The following is a 16,533-nucleotide window of genomic DNA, read 5'->3' on the forward strand; positions in this document are numbered from 1 at the left end:
GCTTGGAGTGGGGTGACGCTGTCACATAACCAAATGGGTGCGTCCTTATTAGCCTGCTGATACCAGTGTCAGTCGGGCAATTTTCTGATGAATTGTAATGGACGTATTTATGGCCACGCCAGCTGTTTCGCGGCCTGCCCTCATTCACATGTGCATATCTTTTCATAGTAATTCCAGCGCTGCTCCAGCGAGATGATGTGCAGTATTTGGTCCGAGCCCAACAAGCATCTCAGAGTTCAGACAGCCTCAGAGAGAAATGAGTATCCTACATGAAAACACACAACTGTGATACACACTGATCAAGAAGGGGAAGCAGTGCTGACATTGTGAGCGGAGGAAGGACAGAAAACAACATCAGTCACCCATTTTATTTGCCTCCGGAGGCATCTTTGAAAGAGAGGAAGTGACATTTGTCTATTGGGAAAGTGGTACAGGAAACAATGGATGTTACATTTGGGATGGAAACATGATTGCACTCGTCAGTGTATCATTGTAATTAAACACGTCAAGCTGTGCAGAGGAATATCACGCTGTGGTGTTTGTAATAAACGCTCAGGGGTCACTGAACAGAGGACACCAGCAGATATCACATCTGGTCTACTGGCTGGCTTTCACCTAACCACAGACAGGTTTCATCAGAACAATACCCTGTGTAAACTAGGATAACGACTGAAAACCGCCAAACTGCACCAAAATATAAATCAAACGCAACAAGATCGTCTCCTTGCTCTCATCAATGGGAGCTCATTTAACTTTGTTAACACTGCCACCTAGTGGTAACAAATTATTTAAATTATTTTTTTCTTCTCCAGGCCTTAAGGTGTACCATCAAAAGGTCCTCCTCCCCCCTTTGAGTTGAAGGGGTGTCAGCGAGATCACACTTGACTGGGCAGGGATAAATATAATCTCTCACTCTATCATCCCACTGAGGCAACCGTGTGAAGAGAGAGAGTGAGAGACAGTGGCACACAGGCACACTATATATCGCTGCTCTTTTGAGCTCTCAGATATCACACATACACATACTCACACAACGGCCAGGACTCGTTTCGCTCAGACCACTCCAGTTTCACAGCCTGTGGTTATTTCCACTCTCAGATTAGACATCCCAGGGAAACTATTGCAGAGGTCGACTCGGATCCTTTACCTTGATGTATTACATTGGCTCACTGCGAGAAAGCCCGTTTATTGTGATGTTGCAGTCACGTCCATTTCCGAGAGCCAGAGAGGACGGAGCGGATTTCATCTAAAACCCCGCTGAGCACAACTGACTGTTTACTTCGCGCCAAGGCGGGCGAATGATAAAAATCTGGCCAATAAATCACAGCCACGGTCTCAGAGACCTGGCACTTAGAGGAGCCTCGCAGCGAATTAATCATGTTTACATAACAGGCGTCTTTAGCGAGAGCGGCGGGAGTTATTTAAAAACTCCATCTCCTCCGTCTCAAGGTGAGACAGGCGGAGAGAAGGAGCGAGGTGGTGAATTTTGAGAAGGTAGTAAAGCTATGACCTCAATGAACCCATTTCATAGCAAATAATAAGAAATAATGAAGAGAGGCAGGTTTTGGGTCCGGAGCATGTAGCTTTGCGTGAGCACACATCACAGGTGTCAGTTCCACAAAGACAGCCTGATGTTTCATAATGCTGCTTATTTAGGGCGCCTTCGTAAACAGACTGTGAAAGCAGAATGGGCTCCTCACAAAAACGTCAATCCAGCATCTACAGTTTTGGCCGTATGCCTATTTTCACTGCGTGTTAAATTAAAGAGAGGTAAGGCCTCAAATGAAGGTTTCATAAATCAGCATTACTTGATACATTCATTGATTAACCGTAACTACAGTTGAACACTGGAAATGATGGCTTGACAATGTTAACTAATGCAACACACTTCCCGTCCAGGGAATTAGCATGAGAAGGCCAACTATGACAATCTATCTTTAACTGAGGCAGAGGCAGGCTTCTTAGCCAACCCTAATGCACTAGGCAAACATATTAAACTGGCACATCTTGACAATCAAATTCATCATGACTCATCATGGCTTTTGCATATGTCCAAATAATTTCACAGATAAAACTACAGGTGTTAACATTTTCTTTGTTCATTGTTCAGCATTCATCTGGGGGAAAAAATACATTTGTGGTATTCACAATAAACTGTGTACTGTTTTACATAAACAAATCCATGGTATTTCATGTATTGTTCTGTAGTTAGACAGGAAAAACAACCCTTTTCTGGGAGGATGCTTTCAGATTATGCGAGATAAATCAAATGACATCTAATGAGGTCCTCATTAAAGACAAACGGAATCGAATGAGTACGTTAACAGCAAGTATGTGGCCCTGCCACTACTAGGCTATAGTTTATATCCATCCATTTAAATTCACTTAATCACTAGACCTCCCGTGTTAAGATGACGAGTGGAAAAACATTAGATTTTTACATCCCATGTAATATGGCATATTTGCGGAGAGAAAAAAAAACCTGGTATGATATCACTGTAAAATGCTTAAAGACGTATTAAGCTCCATGTTCCAACACTGGATCAAGAACTACGCCTACAGGGAGCAGCCCAGGAGAGCAGTTAAAGTGTTGTGCTGTTTTTAAAGAAACCTGTGCAGAGGATGGTTGGCTGTTTTAACCTTTAAAATCCCACAATGGTTAAAAGTGTTTAATGAAGATATGACCTTCAATGGTGCACTTCAAAGGCAACTTCTATTAAAGTGACAAACTGCAAGTTTCTGCTTAAAGAGACTTGGGGGTTAGTTAAAGACTGGACGAGTACCACCGCTGCAAAACCATAGAGTCACGACGGCCCACGTCATGATTCTATCTCTGTATCATGTCCCATAAACATACACGTCTACACAGGATCTCTCTCAGGAATCACTTGGCAGTTGAACCTTTCGCTGAAGCTCTCCAGGAGGTATGGGGCGGCTTCTGCAGTGGTGACCTCTCTGCCCAGCTCTAGGCTGAGGGAGGTGACCCCTTTCCCGACAATCCCACACGGCACTATGTTGTCGAACCAGCCCATCTCAGTGTTGCAGTTCAAAGCAATGCCATGGGATGTTATGTACCTGCCACAGTGAATCCCTGCCAAAGGAAACAGACAGAGCTTGAGGTATGCTGACATGTCCTAATCAGTGACATAATAATAAGGAGTTTAATACAATAAATAAATTAAACTGCCTGAGAAATCGTGCTTTAAAAAGAGCTGAAAAACTACACAAGACAGTAGTGGCTGATACATCTTGCAAGATGACGATCATCTAAAAATGTTTTGCACACACACAGGCATCAGTTATAAGCATGGAAGATACAATCAGTAAGCATATTCTTGCCTTTCTCATAATCAAAATGGCAGTTCAACACACCTATTGCACAGATTTTGTTGTCGCCAACCCAGACCCCTGTGTCTGGAGATGTGGCAGCTTTGATCCCAAATTTACTGCAGAGTCCGATCACAGTCTTTTCCAGTTCGCACACGTACCACCTCACACTCTTCTTAAAACACCCTAGGTTGAGGACCGGGTAACAAACTAACTGACCAGGTCCATGGAAAGTAATGAGGCCTCCTCGGTTTGTGCGGAAGAATTCTGCACCAAGGCTTTTCAGTTTTTCTTCCTCCTCAGCTGAATATGGTGCTTGTCTGATTCCAATAGTGTATACAGGATGATGCTCGCACAGAAGTAAGGTGTTTGGAACCTCTGAGGATTTGTCCAGATGCTGACGGACATGTTTTTGTTGTACCTGCAGTGCCTGTCCATAGGAAATACGACCCAAGTTCACCACCCGCACTGCAGCCTTCCCCAGTGTCATTCTGAAAAGAAAATTACAGTGCGTGACTCCTTCAAAGACAAGACATTTGGATATGAGAAGAGATTAGAACAGAACATTTAGTCATTTAGCAGGCGCTTTTATCCATAGCGACGTACAAAGGAGAAAACAATTAGGCTACAAATAATACAGACCTAGTGTAACTGCTGTAAGTGCGAGTAAAGTACTAGTTAGAACAAGGTATACACGCATGGTTTACAGGGTATATGCATACAATCTGCTTGCAAGGACTTTGAGCTGTGCAAGTTGAGTAAACAACTTATCTTACTGGGAAATCTTAGTGATTATTTTTGTGACAAAGGACATAGCTATACATTACAACAACAGCCAACAAGGGCAGCACATGCATTTAAGTCCCCACACAGACTGACGTCGGAACTAATCGAACACCAGGATTGGTAGTCTCATTGCAGAATAAGAAAGCTAGCAGACTAACCTTATCATTTGTCTAAGGGTGGCAATGAGTCCTCTAGCTGTCGTCAAGTTTACTTTGCGTCGATAAAATTGACATTGCTAGGTTTATAAAATTTACGAGACATTCAGTCATACTTGACCAAGTTACGTAAGAAAGATTTTACAGTCCCAAGGACACATATTTTCATGATTTCGCCAACTATTAGTGTGAGCACTCCGGTTTAATGGAGACCGCCATTGCTGTCTTCTTCCTCGGTTCAGTATTTATATATCTATTTTTAGACTCACTGCCACCTACTGTAGTGGAAGAGAATCCTCAGTACTAACAACACATACCTCCCCAAGACAACACCGAGGAATGTTAACTCAATTACTCTACATGCGTGGTCATCTGTAAAGTGTATTCATTTGTGAAACTATCAAGAAGGGAAACATAATTTTGATATGCCATTTAAAAGGCTACTTTAATTATTTAATGTGGGGAGACAGCAGTATCCCAACCCTATCAGTAGAGGTCTGTGGAGATGTGACACAGCATTTCAAAAGAGTCAAATTTGTTGTATAACATGCACTAACTCAACCATTCTCTACCACACTGCTCTCACTTTCACGCAGGGGTCCACCTAACCTTGTATCATGATCTTCCTGGAAAACAAACAGTGAAGTGGCTAGGCCTTTAGCACTGTGCAACATGTCAAAGAAACAGCATAAATCAAACAATTAAACCACAACCTATTGACACACACACACACACACACACACAAGGATCAAAAGACTGGAGATACTTTTAAAATTTCACATACAGGTTTACTGTAGACCTAATTTCCAAGCCTTGCACAGACGAGATTCCCAAATGAATGGGCTCAGTTTTGTATAGCTAGATTTAAGCTGAGACATGCTGTGTCTATGATCAGGTGAGTCTAATGTTCTTGCCTCTTCCCTGAAGCAATCACATGACAAGAAAAGACGTCTGGATGAAAGCCCAGATAATGAAAAGTACTTAGTTCATTTAAATACAATGCACCCTATTCAGGATAGTCTCCGATGTGTAATTACATTTCTGAATGTTTTCATTTTGAAGCGCAAGGGTGTGACTGTGTCTTGTCTTGCAATTTTTCTCCTCCTCTTCGACACAGTTTCACGACTACACTTCAATCTGTTCAAAGGTACAGGACTATTGTGGAAATACTAGAAGAGAAACAACATCATGAAGTTTCAACACTTTATGTTCTTGGCACTTCTGGTGTTCTTGTCCATCACATGTGAGTTTGCTGTATTTCTTATGGCATCAGTTATTTGGCTAATATTAGCTTGTTTTTGCGGATGAGCGTAGTCAGGTTCAGTATATTTTCAGAGACTGCTGATTTCAAGAGACTATTTTTAAGGGATTGCATTTCACACAAAAACTTTGCCAAGCTATGACCTCTGCTAGAGACACCAGTCCAAAGAGTAGAAAAATAGACAAACATAAAATTGACTTAAGATTATACTTAAGTTATATTAACTTACGTTATTGTATTAAGTTATTCATATAATAACTTCATTTACTATACTAAGTTAGTATACTTAATACAATATAAACAATTGAGGGAGGGCTAAAAGCATACATAAAAATAAGCCATCAAATGTTTGAAAAAAAAAAATTATTTGAAAAATTACAATGATCTTATGTTGCATGTTAAACCCAGTAGAAAACTTTGCGTTCCTCTGCACCCATTTGACAGATGGAGAGAATGCTGCTGTTGAATTACCTTGGGGCTGTTCCAACTACAATGGGGTCTGCAGACCCATTTGTCAGGCAGCTGAACTGCCTTTCGGACCCTTCGGCTGTGCAAAAGGATTTGTGTAAGTTTGACTCGAAACGCAAAATGTTGGGGGTTACTTTTCAAATGAGAATCAGACTTGTCCATAGACTATCATGAATAATGAATGGTGGGGCTGCCTTTACAAATGCGGATCAATCTTACCAATGGACCACATATTGTGATGGTTGGAGAAGCTTTCATAGTGATTTGGTAAATGTTGGTAAAAATACCTCAGTTTTTTTTTATTTGGTTCTCTTTTCAGATGCTGCGTTGCACATGTGTACTAAGCCACATGGGGTCACATAGGCACACCTCTCCCCACTTCAGGGGAGGTAATTCTTGTGACTCCAATATACCAACTGGCTCAGCCACACCTGGAAGCATCAGCAAGACCCCCACCCCCTTCATCTACTGATATAGAGATGCTGAATTGATATGTAGTACTGTGGGGAGAAAATAAATCAAAACTTCTTAAATCAAACCTTGATCTTGGCTTTATTTTCTATTCTTGTACTACCTTAAAATACGTTTTTCAAACTAAGTTAGACATCCCGATATTAATGTACTAGCTTTGTGCCCTTGGGACTTACGCTGCGACATGTGTCTGTGATCAGGTGAAACTAATTTTCTTGGCCCCTTACTGAGCCAGTTGTAGAGAGAAACTCCAAGTAAGTGGATTTTGGAAGATGGCCCAGTTAACGAAGAGCACTCAGTACACAGATACAATATGGCCTATTCATTTCAGCCGGTGGCTTATAATCACATCTCCGAATTAAAGGATCTTATTTGAAGCACACGGGTGTGACCGTGACTTGCGCTGTAACGTCCCTCATCCGCTCGAACTCATTTTCACAACCACACTTGAAGCTGTTCAAAGGTACCGGAGTGTTGCAAGCTTTTTCAAGAAGAGTCAACACCATGATCTATCAACGCTTTATGCTTCTGAGCCTTCTGGTGTTTTTATCCATCACATGTGAGTTTCATGTTTGCCTTCTAAGATTTAAGTAGTGGATTGAAATAGTCTCAACATTATAATGAAAGTTTAAAATACATGTGTAATTATTATGTGCATGTTGTTGGATCATTGGGTACATGTTCTCATGTCATCTTATCTGTGAATTAGTTCTTTGTTGACAGTTGTGTCAGGCATAGATCTACTCTGACAAATTCTTATTTCCCCAAGAAATGTATATTATAACTGAGATTTAGGTAGACGTTTCTCTTAACAAAAGATATATGCCGATTTAATATGACAATATCAAAGATCAGACAAGCACGAACAGCTGAAACTACAAATTAAACATAACATTAAAAAAAGATTACCGTTGATCATCTCAACATAGCAGACTGATTGCAAAACTACATTGCCTTCCTGATTGTAGTTGGTGCAGATGCTGCTGCGGTAGCATTTCCATGGGGTTGTTTAGACTACAAAGGCGTCTGCAGACGCTTCTGCCTGCCTGCAGAGTTTCCATTCGCAATCTTCAGTTGTGGAAGTGGATTTATGTAAGTTAACTTTTGATGCAAATACAGGGCTTGTCTCTTGTCTCCCACTACAGGACCATGCCTTAGCCATGTACTTTAATATACTGTGGAATAATACCATACAAGTTGTCACAACTTAAGTGTTTGGTATAAGTTTCTTATTTATATAGTATGCTCTACATTTTGCACTTGAAAATACCATTCTTGTTGTCCGATACATCAAAAACCTTATATTTTGTTTTGGATTTCAGATGCTGCCTTTCACATATTTAGTAAACAACATGGGGAGTCACATATTCTCACTTAGTCGCACTTCATTTTGAACACTCCTGATTCCAATATGCCAAGGGGACCCAATCTGCTTATCTGCAAGCATCAACAAGCTTCCCAACAGCGCTCTCTGGTGGTGTTTTAATGCTGTACTGATGTATGCAGTGCTGCAGGAGTAATCTCATGTTTTCTTTCTGTTAACTACCTCTTTAAAATCCCAAAATTGTGACAAAAGAGTGTACTGTGAATGCACGATTTAGCTTTGCAGTTAAAAAATTGTCCATAACATAAAAAAAAATAACAAATGAGTTAGAAACAATAAAGGCAAACTAAGAGAATGTTTGAGTTTCCATTTATTTCAATGACATCCACACAGGATGACGGCGCCTGACGTCTGATGGCGTTTCCATTTCTATATTGTATTCTGTTAGATGAACTGCAAACAACAGTTCAGTGAAATCTATGACTTCGCCAGTAGGCATTTCAGCTGAATTGATAGGGAGGTAAGTAAAATATAGCAAGCAGAAGGAATGATCATCAAATCAGAGTAATGTCTTTTTTTTATAACGAATTACAAATGTTTGTATTTCTATCGTTGTGTAACATTCTTTTAATGCAAGGTAATGCAAATGTAACCATGTTGTGTCTTTCCACACATTGGAAATTGTATATGTGCTTGCACACGTCTGGTGTTAGCAAGCAGTAGATTAATACAGTAAGATCCTGAGGATCTGGGACAGACTCAGCTGTTGTTTGCTCTTGTATTCAGAGCAGACGGAAGCAGACCAGTAAGGACGAACTGGGATTCAGGGACGAGATAAATCCCAGCTAGAAATATGAAATGATACAGCATGATATTAGAGACCTGAAAATACAGGTACCTCTGCCTGAGTGAAGGGGCAGGTTTGTGAGACATTCGAGTCTGTAAAGAGACCAGGGGTTTAACCAGCTGTATGTTTCCCCAAGCAGGAGAAAAACCATTAGCATGATTATTGATTATTTCTTAAGTTACTGTAACAAATAATAATTGACTGATTTATTATTAGAGAACAGATGTTTGAGGAAACCTTTTTTTAAAGCCTTCCACATTAATCAGACCAGTTGTCCCAGGAAAATGACTCGTCTTTCGGACAGGGTCTCAAGTCAATCAATATTCAATCAATATGGGAGTACATCAATGTTCTTCTGTTTGTTGGATCAGAGAATCAAACCATAACAGACAGTGGCCTCTTTAATCCAGTAGATGGCGATAGAGAGCGTATGATGTGGATGGGAACACTTCGTCCCCTGCTGTTGGACAAAATATTGAATCAATCAATGGGTTAACCAAGAACCCATTTAGTAAATTATTACATAATCTAACGCACCATTATCATGAGACTGTTTTACATGAGGATACACGGCTTCCACATGATCCATGTCTTAACTCTCAACACTGAAAGTAAAGGCCCTTTGGTTCACCAAACAAGACTTGTGGAAAACACACCTAAAGTTATTTTGGGATATCATTACTGTTATATACTGTTAGAACTGCTTCCTGAGCGAACTCAGACATCACATGAGTTTGAAGCTGATAAACCGGACCCGTGACAGATCAGGTAGCCTATACATACCTGTTCCAGCATCCACCGCAATCTGGGAACAAGAGGTGGCAACAGAACATGGACTACCAGTGCCAAGAGCACATAGTCTGATAAGAAAAGTTTGTCCCTACAGTACAACACGTCATTTTGAAAAAAAAAAAGGTATTCACTCGCAGGTGAAACTCACTCACTGATGTAGAAGGTTGTAGCCTAAAGAATACACAAGGGTCTTAATCAAGTTGTTTAACACGCTGATTCCTCCCTGGGCAGTCAAAACAATTAAACTAAACTTTTAGCAACGTTTTCTAATAATACCATGAAAGTAAAAAACAGACTCCTTTTTTACACCGTGCCGATTTCTTGCCTCATCAGGTAGCTGGGCTACTAAGAGAAGTTTCTTAGACTTCTTTATCTCACAGTAACAATTCACAGCTAGAGTGACCAATGGTCCACAATGACTATTTCTGCAGCTCGCAATCCTTTTGGGTGAGTATAGGCTCAACTGGTGATAAATGTAATTTGTTATATCACTCTCTCTCTTTCAGTTTTCATTTACAACCGTGGCGGAAGGTGAAGTTATGCCATGAACTAACCTAACGATACACAAAATGGTAGCCTAAAACTGATAACATTTTGGGTCACTTTCGTAGGCTATTAAAAGCGAGTAAGTTAGGTTATAATGTAAGATAACTAAAAGCACATTATATTACTCATATCAGGTCATGGGAGCGCAGATACCCATTTAAGAATAATGCATATTGTCAAAAACACACAATCACAAATCCTCTCTACCTTATCCATATGCAGTAAAGATCTGTACATTCACGCAGTTACAGACTACACAACCCGTCTCATTTGCCCTTGATGCATTGGTTGGGCGGGGATTGTTTTCAAAACTAGAGGCAGCCAGGGAGATACCAATGAAAATGGCGGCGTTGGGGTCCGCCAAATCCGCCAGCAGATTAGGACAGAAAGGAAGAACCAGGCCCGCTACAGTACCTTGTATTCACACACCTGCACGGGTGCCCACTATAGAAGAGGTCAGGTGTCCGGTGTGTTTGGATATTTTGTTGGAACCCGTGACTATGCCATGTCGGCACTCAGTATGTCTGCATTGTTTCCAGCGGACTGTGCAGTTTAGTTTATGCTGTCCCCGTTGCCGGTTGCGGGTGTCCAGCTGGGCCCGTAAACAGTCCCGTGAGAAAAGACTGGTAAACACCGAACTCTGGGATATGGTTCGGAAGAGTTATCCAGACAAATGCAAGCGCCGGATGGAGCAACGAGCAGGAGAGGCCGTGGGAGATGGTAGGGTATCATCGCTACTTTTATTTTGACAGCTAACTGCCAAGATATGTCCATGCAAATTCAAAATGACTTATCTAGTCCATCTTTTCACGATTATAGCACTTACAATCTGTTTTGAAGTTCTGTACAAAGTAGAAAAGGGCGTCAAATATACATGAAAACGCTTTCCGTGATTCAGGTTAGGCTACTGGCAATCTAAAAATGCAAGTTGGTATTTGTGATCCCTCGGAACATGGCGTCAGCAAATGTGTTTACATAAATCTAACCTTAGTCGAATGTCAGTATTGCACATTCCACACATTATGGTCTACTTTGCCATATCTTTTACCAACTTGTACTGGAAACGATGAGTTGTTTACATCATTGTAGTCACGTGACACGTACCAAGGAGGACAGTTGATTGATTTTAGAACGTATTAAGAGCAGTTTGTGTTTCTCTTGCGAACATTTTCGGGGGAAATTGTCTCATGATTATTTTGCTTAAGTGGTCGCTCCGCTATTTCATGTCACACACACCAGGCTAATGAGAGATTCACTGTAGTGTAGTTTCATCTGGTCACTTGCCTGATTCTCAATAGGAATAACTAGTCCAGACATGTGTTTTGTTTTGTGGGAGGAGTTACGTTACTTCAACACTATTTAAAGTGGATTAGGAAGCACCATATCAAGTTCTTGGGGTTTTCAACTCAAATTAAACGGCACGTTTTGGATTAAAACCAGGATTATGTTTGTTTGCTGTTCACGTGTAATCGTATAGAATGTCTGTCAGACACCGGAGACACCCTGCGATCACCTTAGTCAATTGTGAACTCACTTTGGATAATCTTAATCCACAGAGATATTCCGCTCACTGGCACAAATTTGCAAGACAGGAGATCTTCGACAGGACCATGACAAACAAAATCTGAAGGTGGGATTTTGATAAAAGTGTTCTCTGTAGAAGTGCTGTCTTTGTTGGCTAGGTTGTTAATGTATTTTGAAGTCAGTGTTTGTTGCACATACATGGTAATATGGCATATTCATAATAATGTATACTGTGTGGTGACGGTCTATTTTGTTGTTTATGAGCAGGTGGGGACCAATGAAAACAAAGAGGAGAAGAAAAGAAAACCAGCCGTACATAGAAAGGAAGAATCTAATGCCATGAAACACTTTCAAGACCCTGTAAGTGCTTTTGTTCAATTATCCAGTGAAGAATTGAGGATGTGGAGCTTTTAAAATGTGTTACTGTTTAAGGAAAATACTCATATATTGTATGTTGTACTTTTAATGTGTGATTGTAGTTCTAGCGAAGCATTTTATCTCAATTCAAATTTTCAAAGCGCACATTCTTTGTTTATTTCAACAAGCAACATTTTGTTGGCAGCATTAACGAGAATTTACTTTGCCATGACCAGGATCTATTAAGAGTCTAATTTGTGATGCTTTTCAGTTGTGTGGAGTGCTCTCCGACTCGGAGAACGAAGAGCCAATTGGAAGGAGGACAAGGCATGTATCGGCTTTTGTCCGCAAAACAAGAACCTCTCCAGCCTTTAGCAGAAGGTACTACAGTGGCTTTCTGTGTCCTGCTATTAACGTGTCTCTCTGTCTGTCTGTCTGTCTGTCTGTCTGTCTGTCTGTCTGTCTCTCATCTGTTTCATCCTCTTTTTCTATCTCTCCGTTCACCTATATGTACACATATGCCCATTTGTATGTGTGAGTCACACAATAGCATATTTTTGTTCTTGTAGTCTCCCAAACAGTTTGGTGAAGAGAAGCCGGAGCTGCACTGATTCTGACGACCACAGGGGAAAAACGAGAGGGCTTTCACACGCCCCTGTGCCACACAAGGCAAGACCTCACTCATATGCTTAAATAAGTAAGGGATAATGGACGACACAGCGTTGGGCTAGCAGAAATCAATACACATTCGAGGTGGTGATGCGCCCACAACGTGAAGCGGAGTGTTCAAATATCAACATTTTACTGATGTTCTAAATAGCGTCACAATAGGAAGTTCAACCAAGCCGTGTTATAATAATAATTTTTATAGTCATTTTATTGATATAGCACCTCTCTAGTATAGTGCTTAAGGTGGTTTACAGGAAACAATCGATGGAAAATAGCAGTAGATGAAATACATTAACACAATAAGAAATTGTAAGAGCAAGACGACAGAGAACTGAGTGAAGTAAAACTAATCAAATCAGTGTGGTTGCCCTCCATAGTTTTAGCTTCACATTTGTGTGTGTTTTTTTTTTTTTTTTTTAATGCCTCAGGTCAGCATCGTGCACAGCTTCAATGCTGGGATCCTTCTGTCGTCGGAGAACAGCCGCTCCCTCTCAGCCCCGGTTCTCATCTCGGACCGCCGGCACCCCTGGAGGAACGTACTGGCCACCTCCACTCCGTTCCCGGTTCCCTTGTCTAAACCCGAGAGGTCCATCAGCCCTGAGAGCAACGACAGCATATCCGAGGAGCTGAACCACTTCAAGCCCATCGTTTGCTCACCTTGCACCCCTCCCAAGCGGCTTCCGGACGGACGCGTGATGGAGCCCACCATCGTGAAGTCCACGCCCCGCAACCTGAGCCGCAACCTGCAGAAGCACACCAGCTACGAGGCCAGCCCCTCAATCCTGCAGAAATGGAGGCAGATCGAGGTGGACCGGCAGAGCATCATCAAGGTCACCTCAAAGGGGACCGTCACCAGCCCTATCGCAGAGGAGCTCGCCGTCAAGGAAGTCCCTCCAAAAGAGAGGGATGGTGGCAAGTTCTGCTCCTGTGTCCCAGCGAGGGAAAGGGCACTAGGAAGCTTCTGCACGTGTGGTAGACAACCAGAATCTGTTGGAGCAGAGAAGGAGAAAAGTGTTGCCAGCAACAAGCGCAGACTGATATTTGACGACTGTGTCGGAGAGGCAGGACTCTCCAGGCAGTCATTGAGTATCAGCTCTTCTTCAGCAACACTGCCTAAACCGGAGTCTTCTGGAACTGAACGTGGACGTGCAAACCAGCTAGAAGGTTGCACTTCAGGCCAGCTCCCTGAAATACAAGGCCCACCCATATCAGTTGGCAAGGAGCAAAAGGTGTCTGTGTCTGACGGACATGCGGGGCCTGGCGTTTGCAATCAGAAAGGTTTGGACACACCAAACCAGCAGAAAGAGTCCAACGTTAGGAACTGTGCTCAGAGCAGACCTACCTCAAGGAGGGGCAAGAAGCGTAGCCAGAAGACCAAACACCTGGAGGAGGCAAAAAGTCAGGCAAAGAAGACCAGAACACAGGACCAGGCGGACGACCAGGAGGAGGCTCGTGGCCGAGGGGTCGATTTGTATGTGCAGCGACTCCACCAGGAGAGGGAGGACAGACAGTTGGCGCTCAGGCTTCAAAGACAGCTTGACAAGGAATGTAAAAAAATTAACAGGCAGAAGACAAGTCCCGATAAGTACCCGCTTCGATCGTGGGCCACCGCAGACAGCCAAATGGAATACAATCCGCGGAGATCAGGAAGAATCTCTAAAAAGAACGAGCACTTTAATTACAACTGTTAATAGTACTTTGCCTTTTTTTTATTGCCTATTTTTACTACTTTTGTTTTATTTTACTTGTAGCATTTTCATTCCTCACATATGTCAAGCCAGTGATCAAGCGAACGGAGAGTCTACGGGGGAATTTAGTTTAAAAAGAAGAGCAATAACAATATCTCAAAAGTTTATTTAATGCTGATTGGGCTTCATTCTGTTTTATGTACTTCAAGAAACTTAATTTGGTACCACACGTTTTTGTCCTCACAGATATCCAGCATTTTATGTGCACGTTTGTGAATGTGAGTAAATATATGAAGGTGAAAGCGTCGAGTTTAGAGAGCTCAAAATGTGATGCAACGAGGCTGTCATTATCTTGTTTACTGTGTTATTTAGAAAGCATAAGCTCTTGCAAAATGAGAGAATCCATGTAGCCAACTGAAAATCCATGATTTTGTACTGACCTAAATATTTCAGTACTTTCTGATATTGTTATGAAATAGGAAGGTGTATGAAATGTTACTAGTCACACTGCTGTATTACATCAGATAAGTGCATAATTTCTGAAAAGGGACATAAGTCATAAATCAGTGAAAGGTATTGCAAATGTGATACTCTAAGTAGACTTCCTGAGCTAATGATTTGAACTTTGATCATTCTCAAATATAAACAGTGGTGTGATTAATGTTGACAAGGTTCTGGTCAAACAGACATTTTGTTGTTTGTTCAGCAGACTTGATATTCAGTTAACGAGTTTAATGCTTTAAGTTTAATACCTTAAATAATGAGCTCAAAGGGATTCCTTTGAGGAACCAGATGTGTAATGTTGCTTTTAGAGATTAGTCTTAGATTCAGTTCAGGAGTCCCCCCCCCCCCCCCCCTTTTTGGCCACACACTTTGTGAATATATATTTTCTACTCTTTTTTTTTTTTCAAAGGGCTATTATATTAATTTCAGATTTATTTTTATGAGATTTTCCTCAGAACTATATTTACAAAATTCATATGCCAAAAGAGCTTTAATCATGACCGCTAAAGTTAAATTACACACCTCTGTTGGGTGGTGTGTAAATATTATGAAATGCACAGTAGGCTCTATGTAGATTCACTGTCATAGATTTAGATGTATATTTTAGGATGTAGAGAGAGAGTTTTGGATGTGTGCCAAAATGACCTCTTCTTAACGGTTACTTAACGGATCATCTTACCTTGATCTCCATTTATTGATAATCAGAATGCAGAATGTATGATGTGTCACTAGGCAACGTTGATTTTTATGCAGTACTGTATATGGACAGAAAAATTGTTTGTTTTTGTTCTAATTTGGAACAGAACATTTGCGCAGATACGTAAGAATTTCATGCGGATGCAAGGGAGAAGTGAAGTTTTTTTATTATTATTATTTTTATGCACTTGGCCTGTCTTCCAATTGTCAAGCATCAGTGATTTGGCATGTATGTATTTAGCATAGGTAATACAAAAAATATACTCTAATTTAATTATCAAATGAATGATAGGACCTACTGTTCTGTTCTGATTTAATATTGATATTATTTATGGCCTTTCAAGACTTGGGATTGTCTCCTTCAAACTCAATCGAACACTATCACTGCAGTGACCTGTACTAATCATGTCAACTTTTTTGTATATGTGTAGCATATAATAAGACAGATCTTATATTTTATTACACATGTGAGTATCTTCCCTGTGTCACATGTTTTATCCCAGTTCAGAGAACCCTGAAATGAGTTGGTTCAGTATTCAGCAAGGGTTGTTTGTGACCTTTTCAGTATCAAATAAACCCACTCAGTGTTTTCAACCTTCTAAGAGTGATTGTTTTGTCTGTTCGAGGTAATTGAAGGTGCGGTGTGGATTTTGTGCTAATAATAATATAAATATTTGAGTTTATTTCAGGTGGGAAAGGAGATTGTTGCCAGTATCACTGCACATCTTAGGTCAAGAGTTTAGCCTTTCAATTTTAGAGGAAGTAGCCGCCTACTGCCATGAATGTCATGAATAGCATGAGAAAGCTAGACTGCCACAGTAGGTCTAAAAGTAATGCTTAGATATCTACAATAATGTTTAATTTCTTTGACAGTAGGTATTGATGTTGTAGTTGAGTCTTAAACTCAGTTTATAACTGAAATAAAACTTTATATGGAAGATACATGGTGCCCAATTGTTTTGCCATGTTAGACAGTTGCCTAAACACATCCCTTTTCGCCTCTGTTGCCACCTCAGTGACTTGAACACAGGTACAATGTTTGGAAATGGATTTATATAGCTAATAAAATCAAATTCATAACGAGTTCAACTAGGATATCGCGCTGTTGAAAAAATATT

At 40.9% G+C, this 16,533-nt stretch overlaps 3 protein-coding genes across 3 annotated transcripts; 2 read left to right on the top strand and 1 right to left on the bottom strand.

Moving 5' to 3' along the window:
* Positions 1-353: 353 nt before the first annotated feature.
* lipt2 (lipoyl(octanoyl) transferase 2) lies at positions 354-4,515 on the bottom strand. Its single transcript, XM_012838363.3, has 3 exons — positions 4,272-4,515; positions 3,373-3,818; positions 354-3,091 (listed from the first exon to the last, which is right to left on the bottom strand). Exons 1-3 carry the CDS (start codon positions 4,277-4,279, stop codon positions 2,862-2,864), a joined length of 684 nt encoding a protein of 227 aa, XP_012693817.1. The 5' UTR covers positions 4,280-4,515; the 3' UTR covers positions 354-2,861.
* An 813-nt stretch (positions 4,516-5,328) lies between these two features.
* On the top strand, positions 5,329-6,535 carry defbl1 (defensin, beta-like 1). Its single transcript, XM_042708734.1, has 3 exons — positions 5,329-5,511; positions 5,974-6,094; positions 6,317-6,535. The coding sequence occupies exons 1-3, from the start codon at positions 5,457-5,459 to the stop codon at positions 6,339-6,341; spliced, it is 201 nt and encodes a 66-aa protein (XP_042564668.1). The 5' UTR covers positions 5,329-5,456; the 3' UTR covers positions 6,342-6,535.
* Positions 6,536-10,280: 3,745 nt separating this feature from the next.
* Positions 10,281-16,013, top strand: rnf169 (ring finger protein 169). Its single transcript, XM_012838334.3, has 6 exons — positions 10,281-10,697; positions 11,534-11,607; positions 11,769-11,861; positions 12,130-12,239; positions 12,428-12,527; positions 12,956-16,013. Exons 1-6 carry the CDS (start codon positions 10,313-10,315, stop codon positions 14,216-14,218), a joined length of 2,025 nt encoding a protein of 674 aa, XP_012693788.2. The 5' UTR covers positions 10,281-10,312; the 3' UTR covers positions 14,219-16,013.
* Positions 16,014-16,533: the final 520 nt, after the last annotated feature.

This window comes from Clupea harengus, chromosome 9 (genome assembly GCF_900700415.2).
Source record: "Clupea harengus chromosome 9, Ch_v2.0.2, whole genome shotgun sequence".
NCBI lineage: Eukaryota > Metazoa > Chordata > Actinopteri > Clupeiformes > Clupeidae > Clupea > Clupea harengus.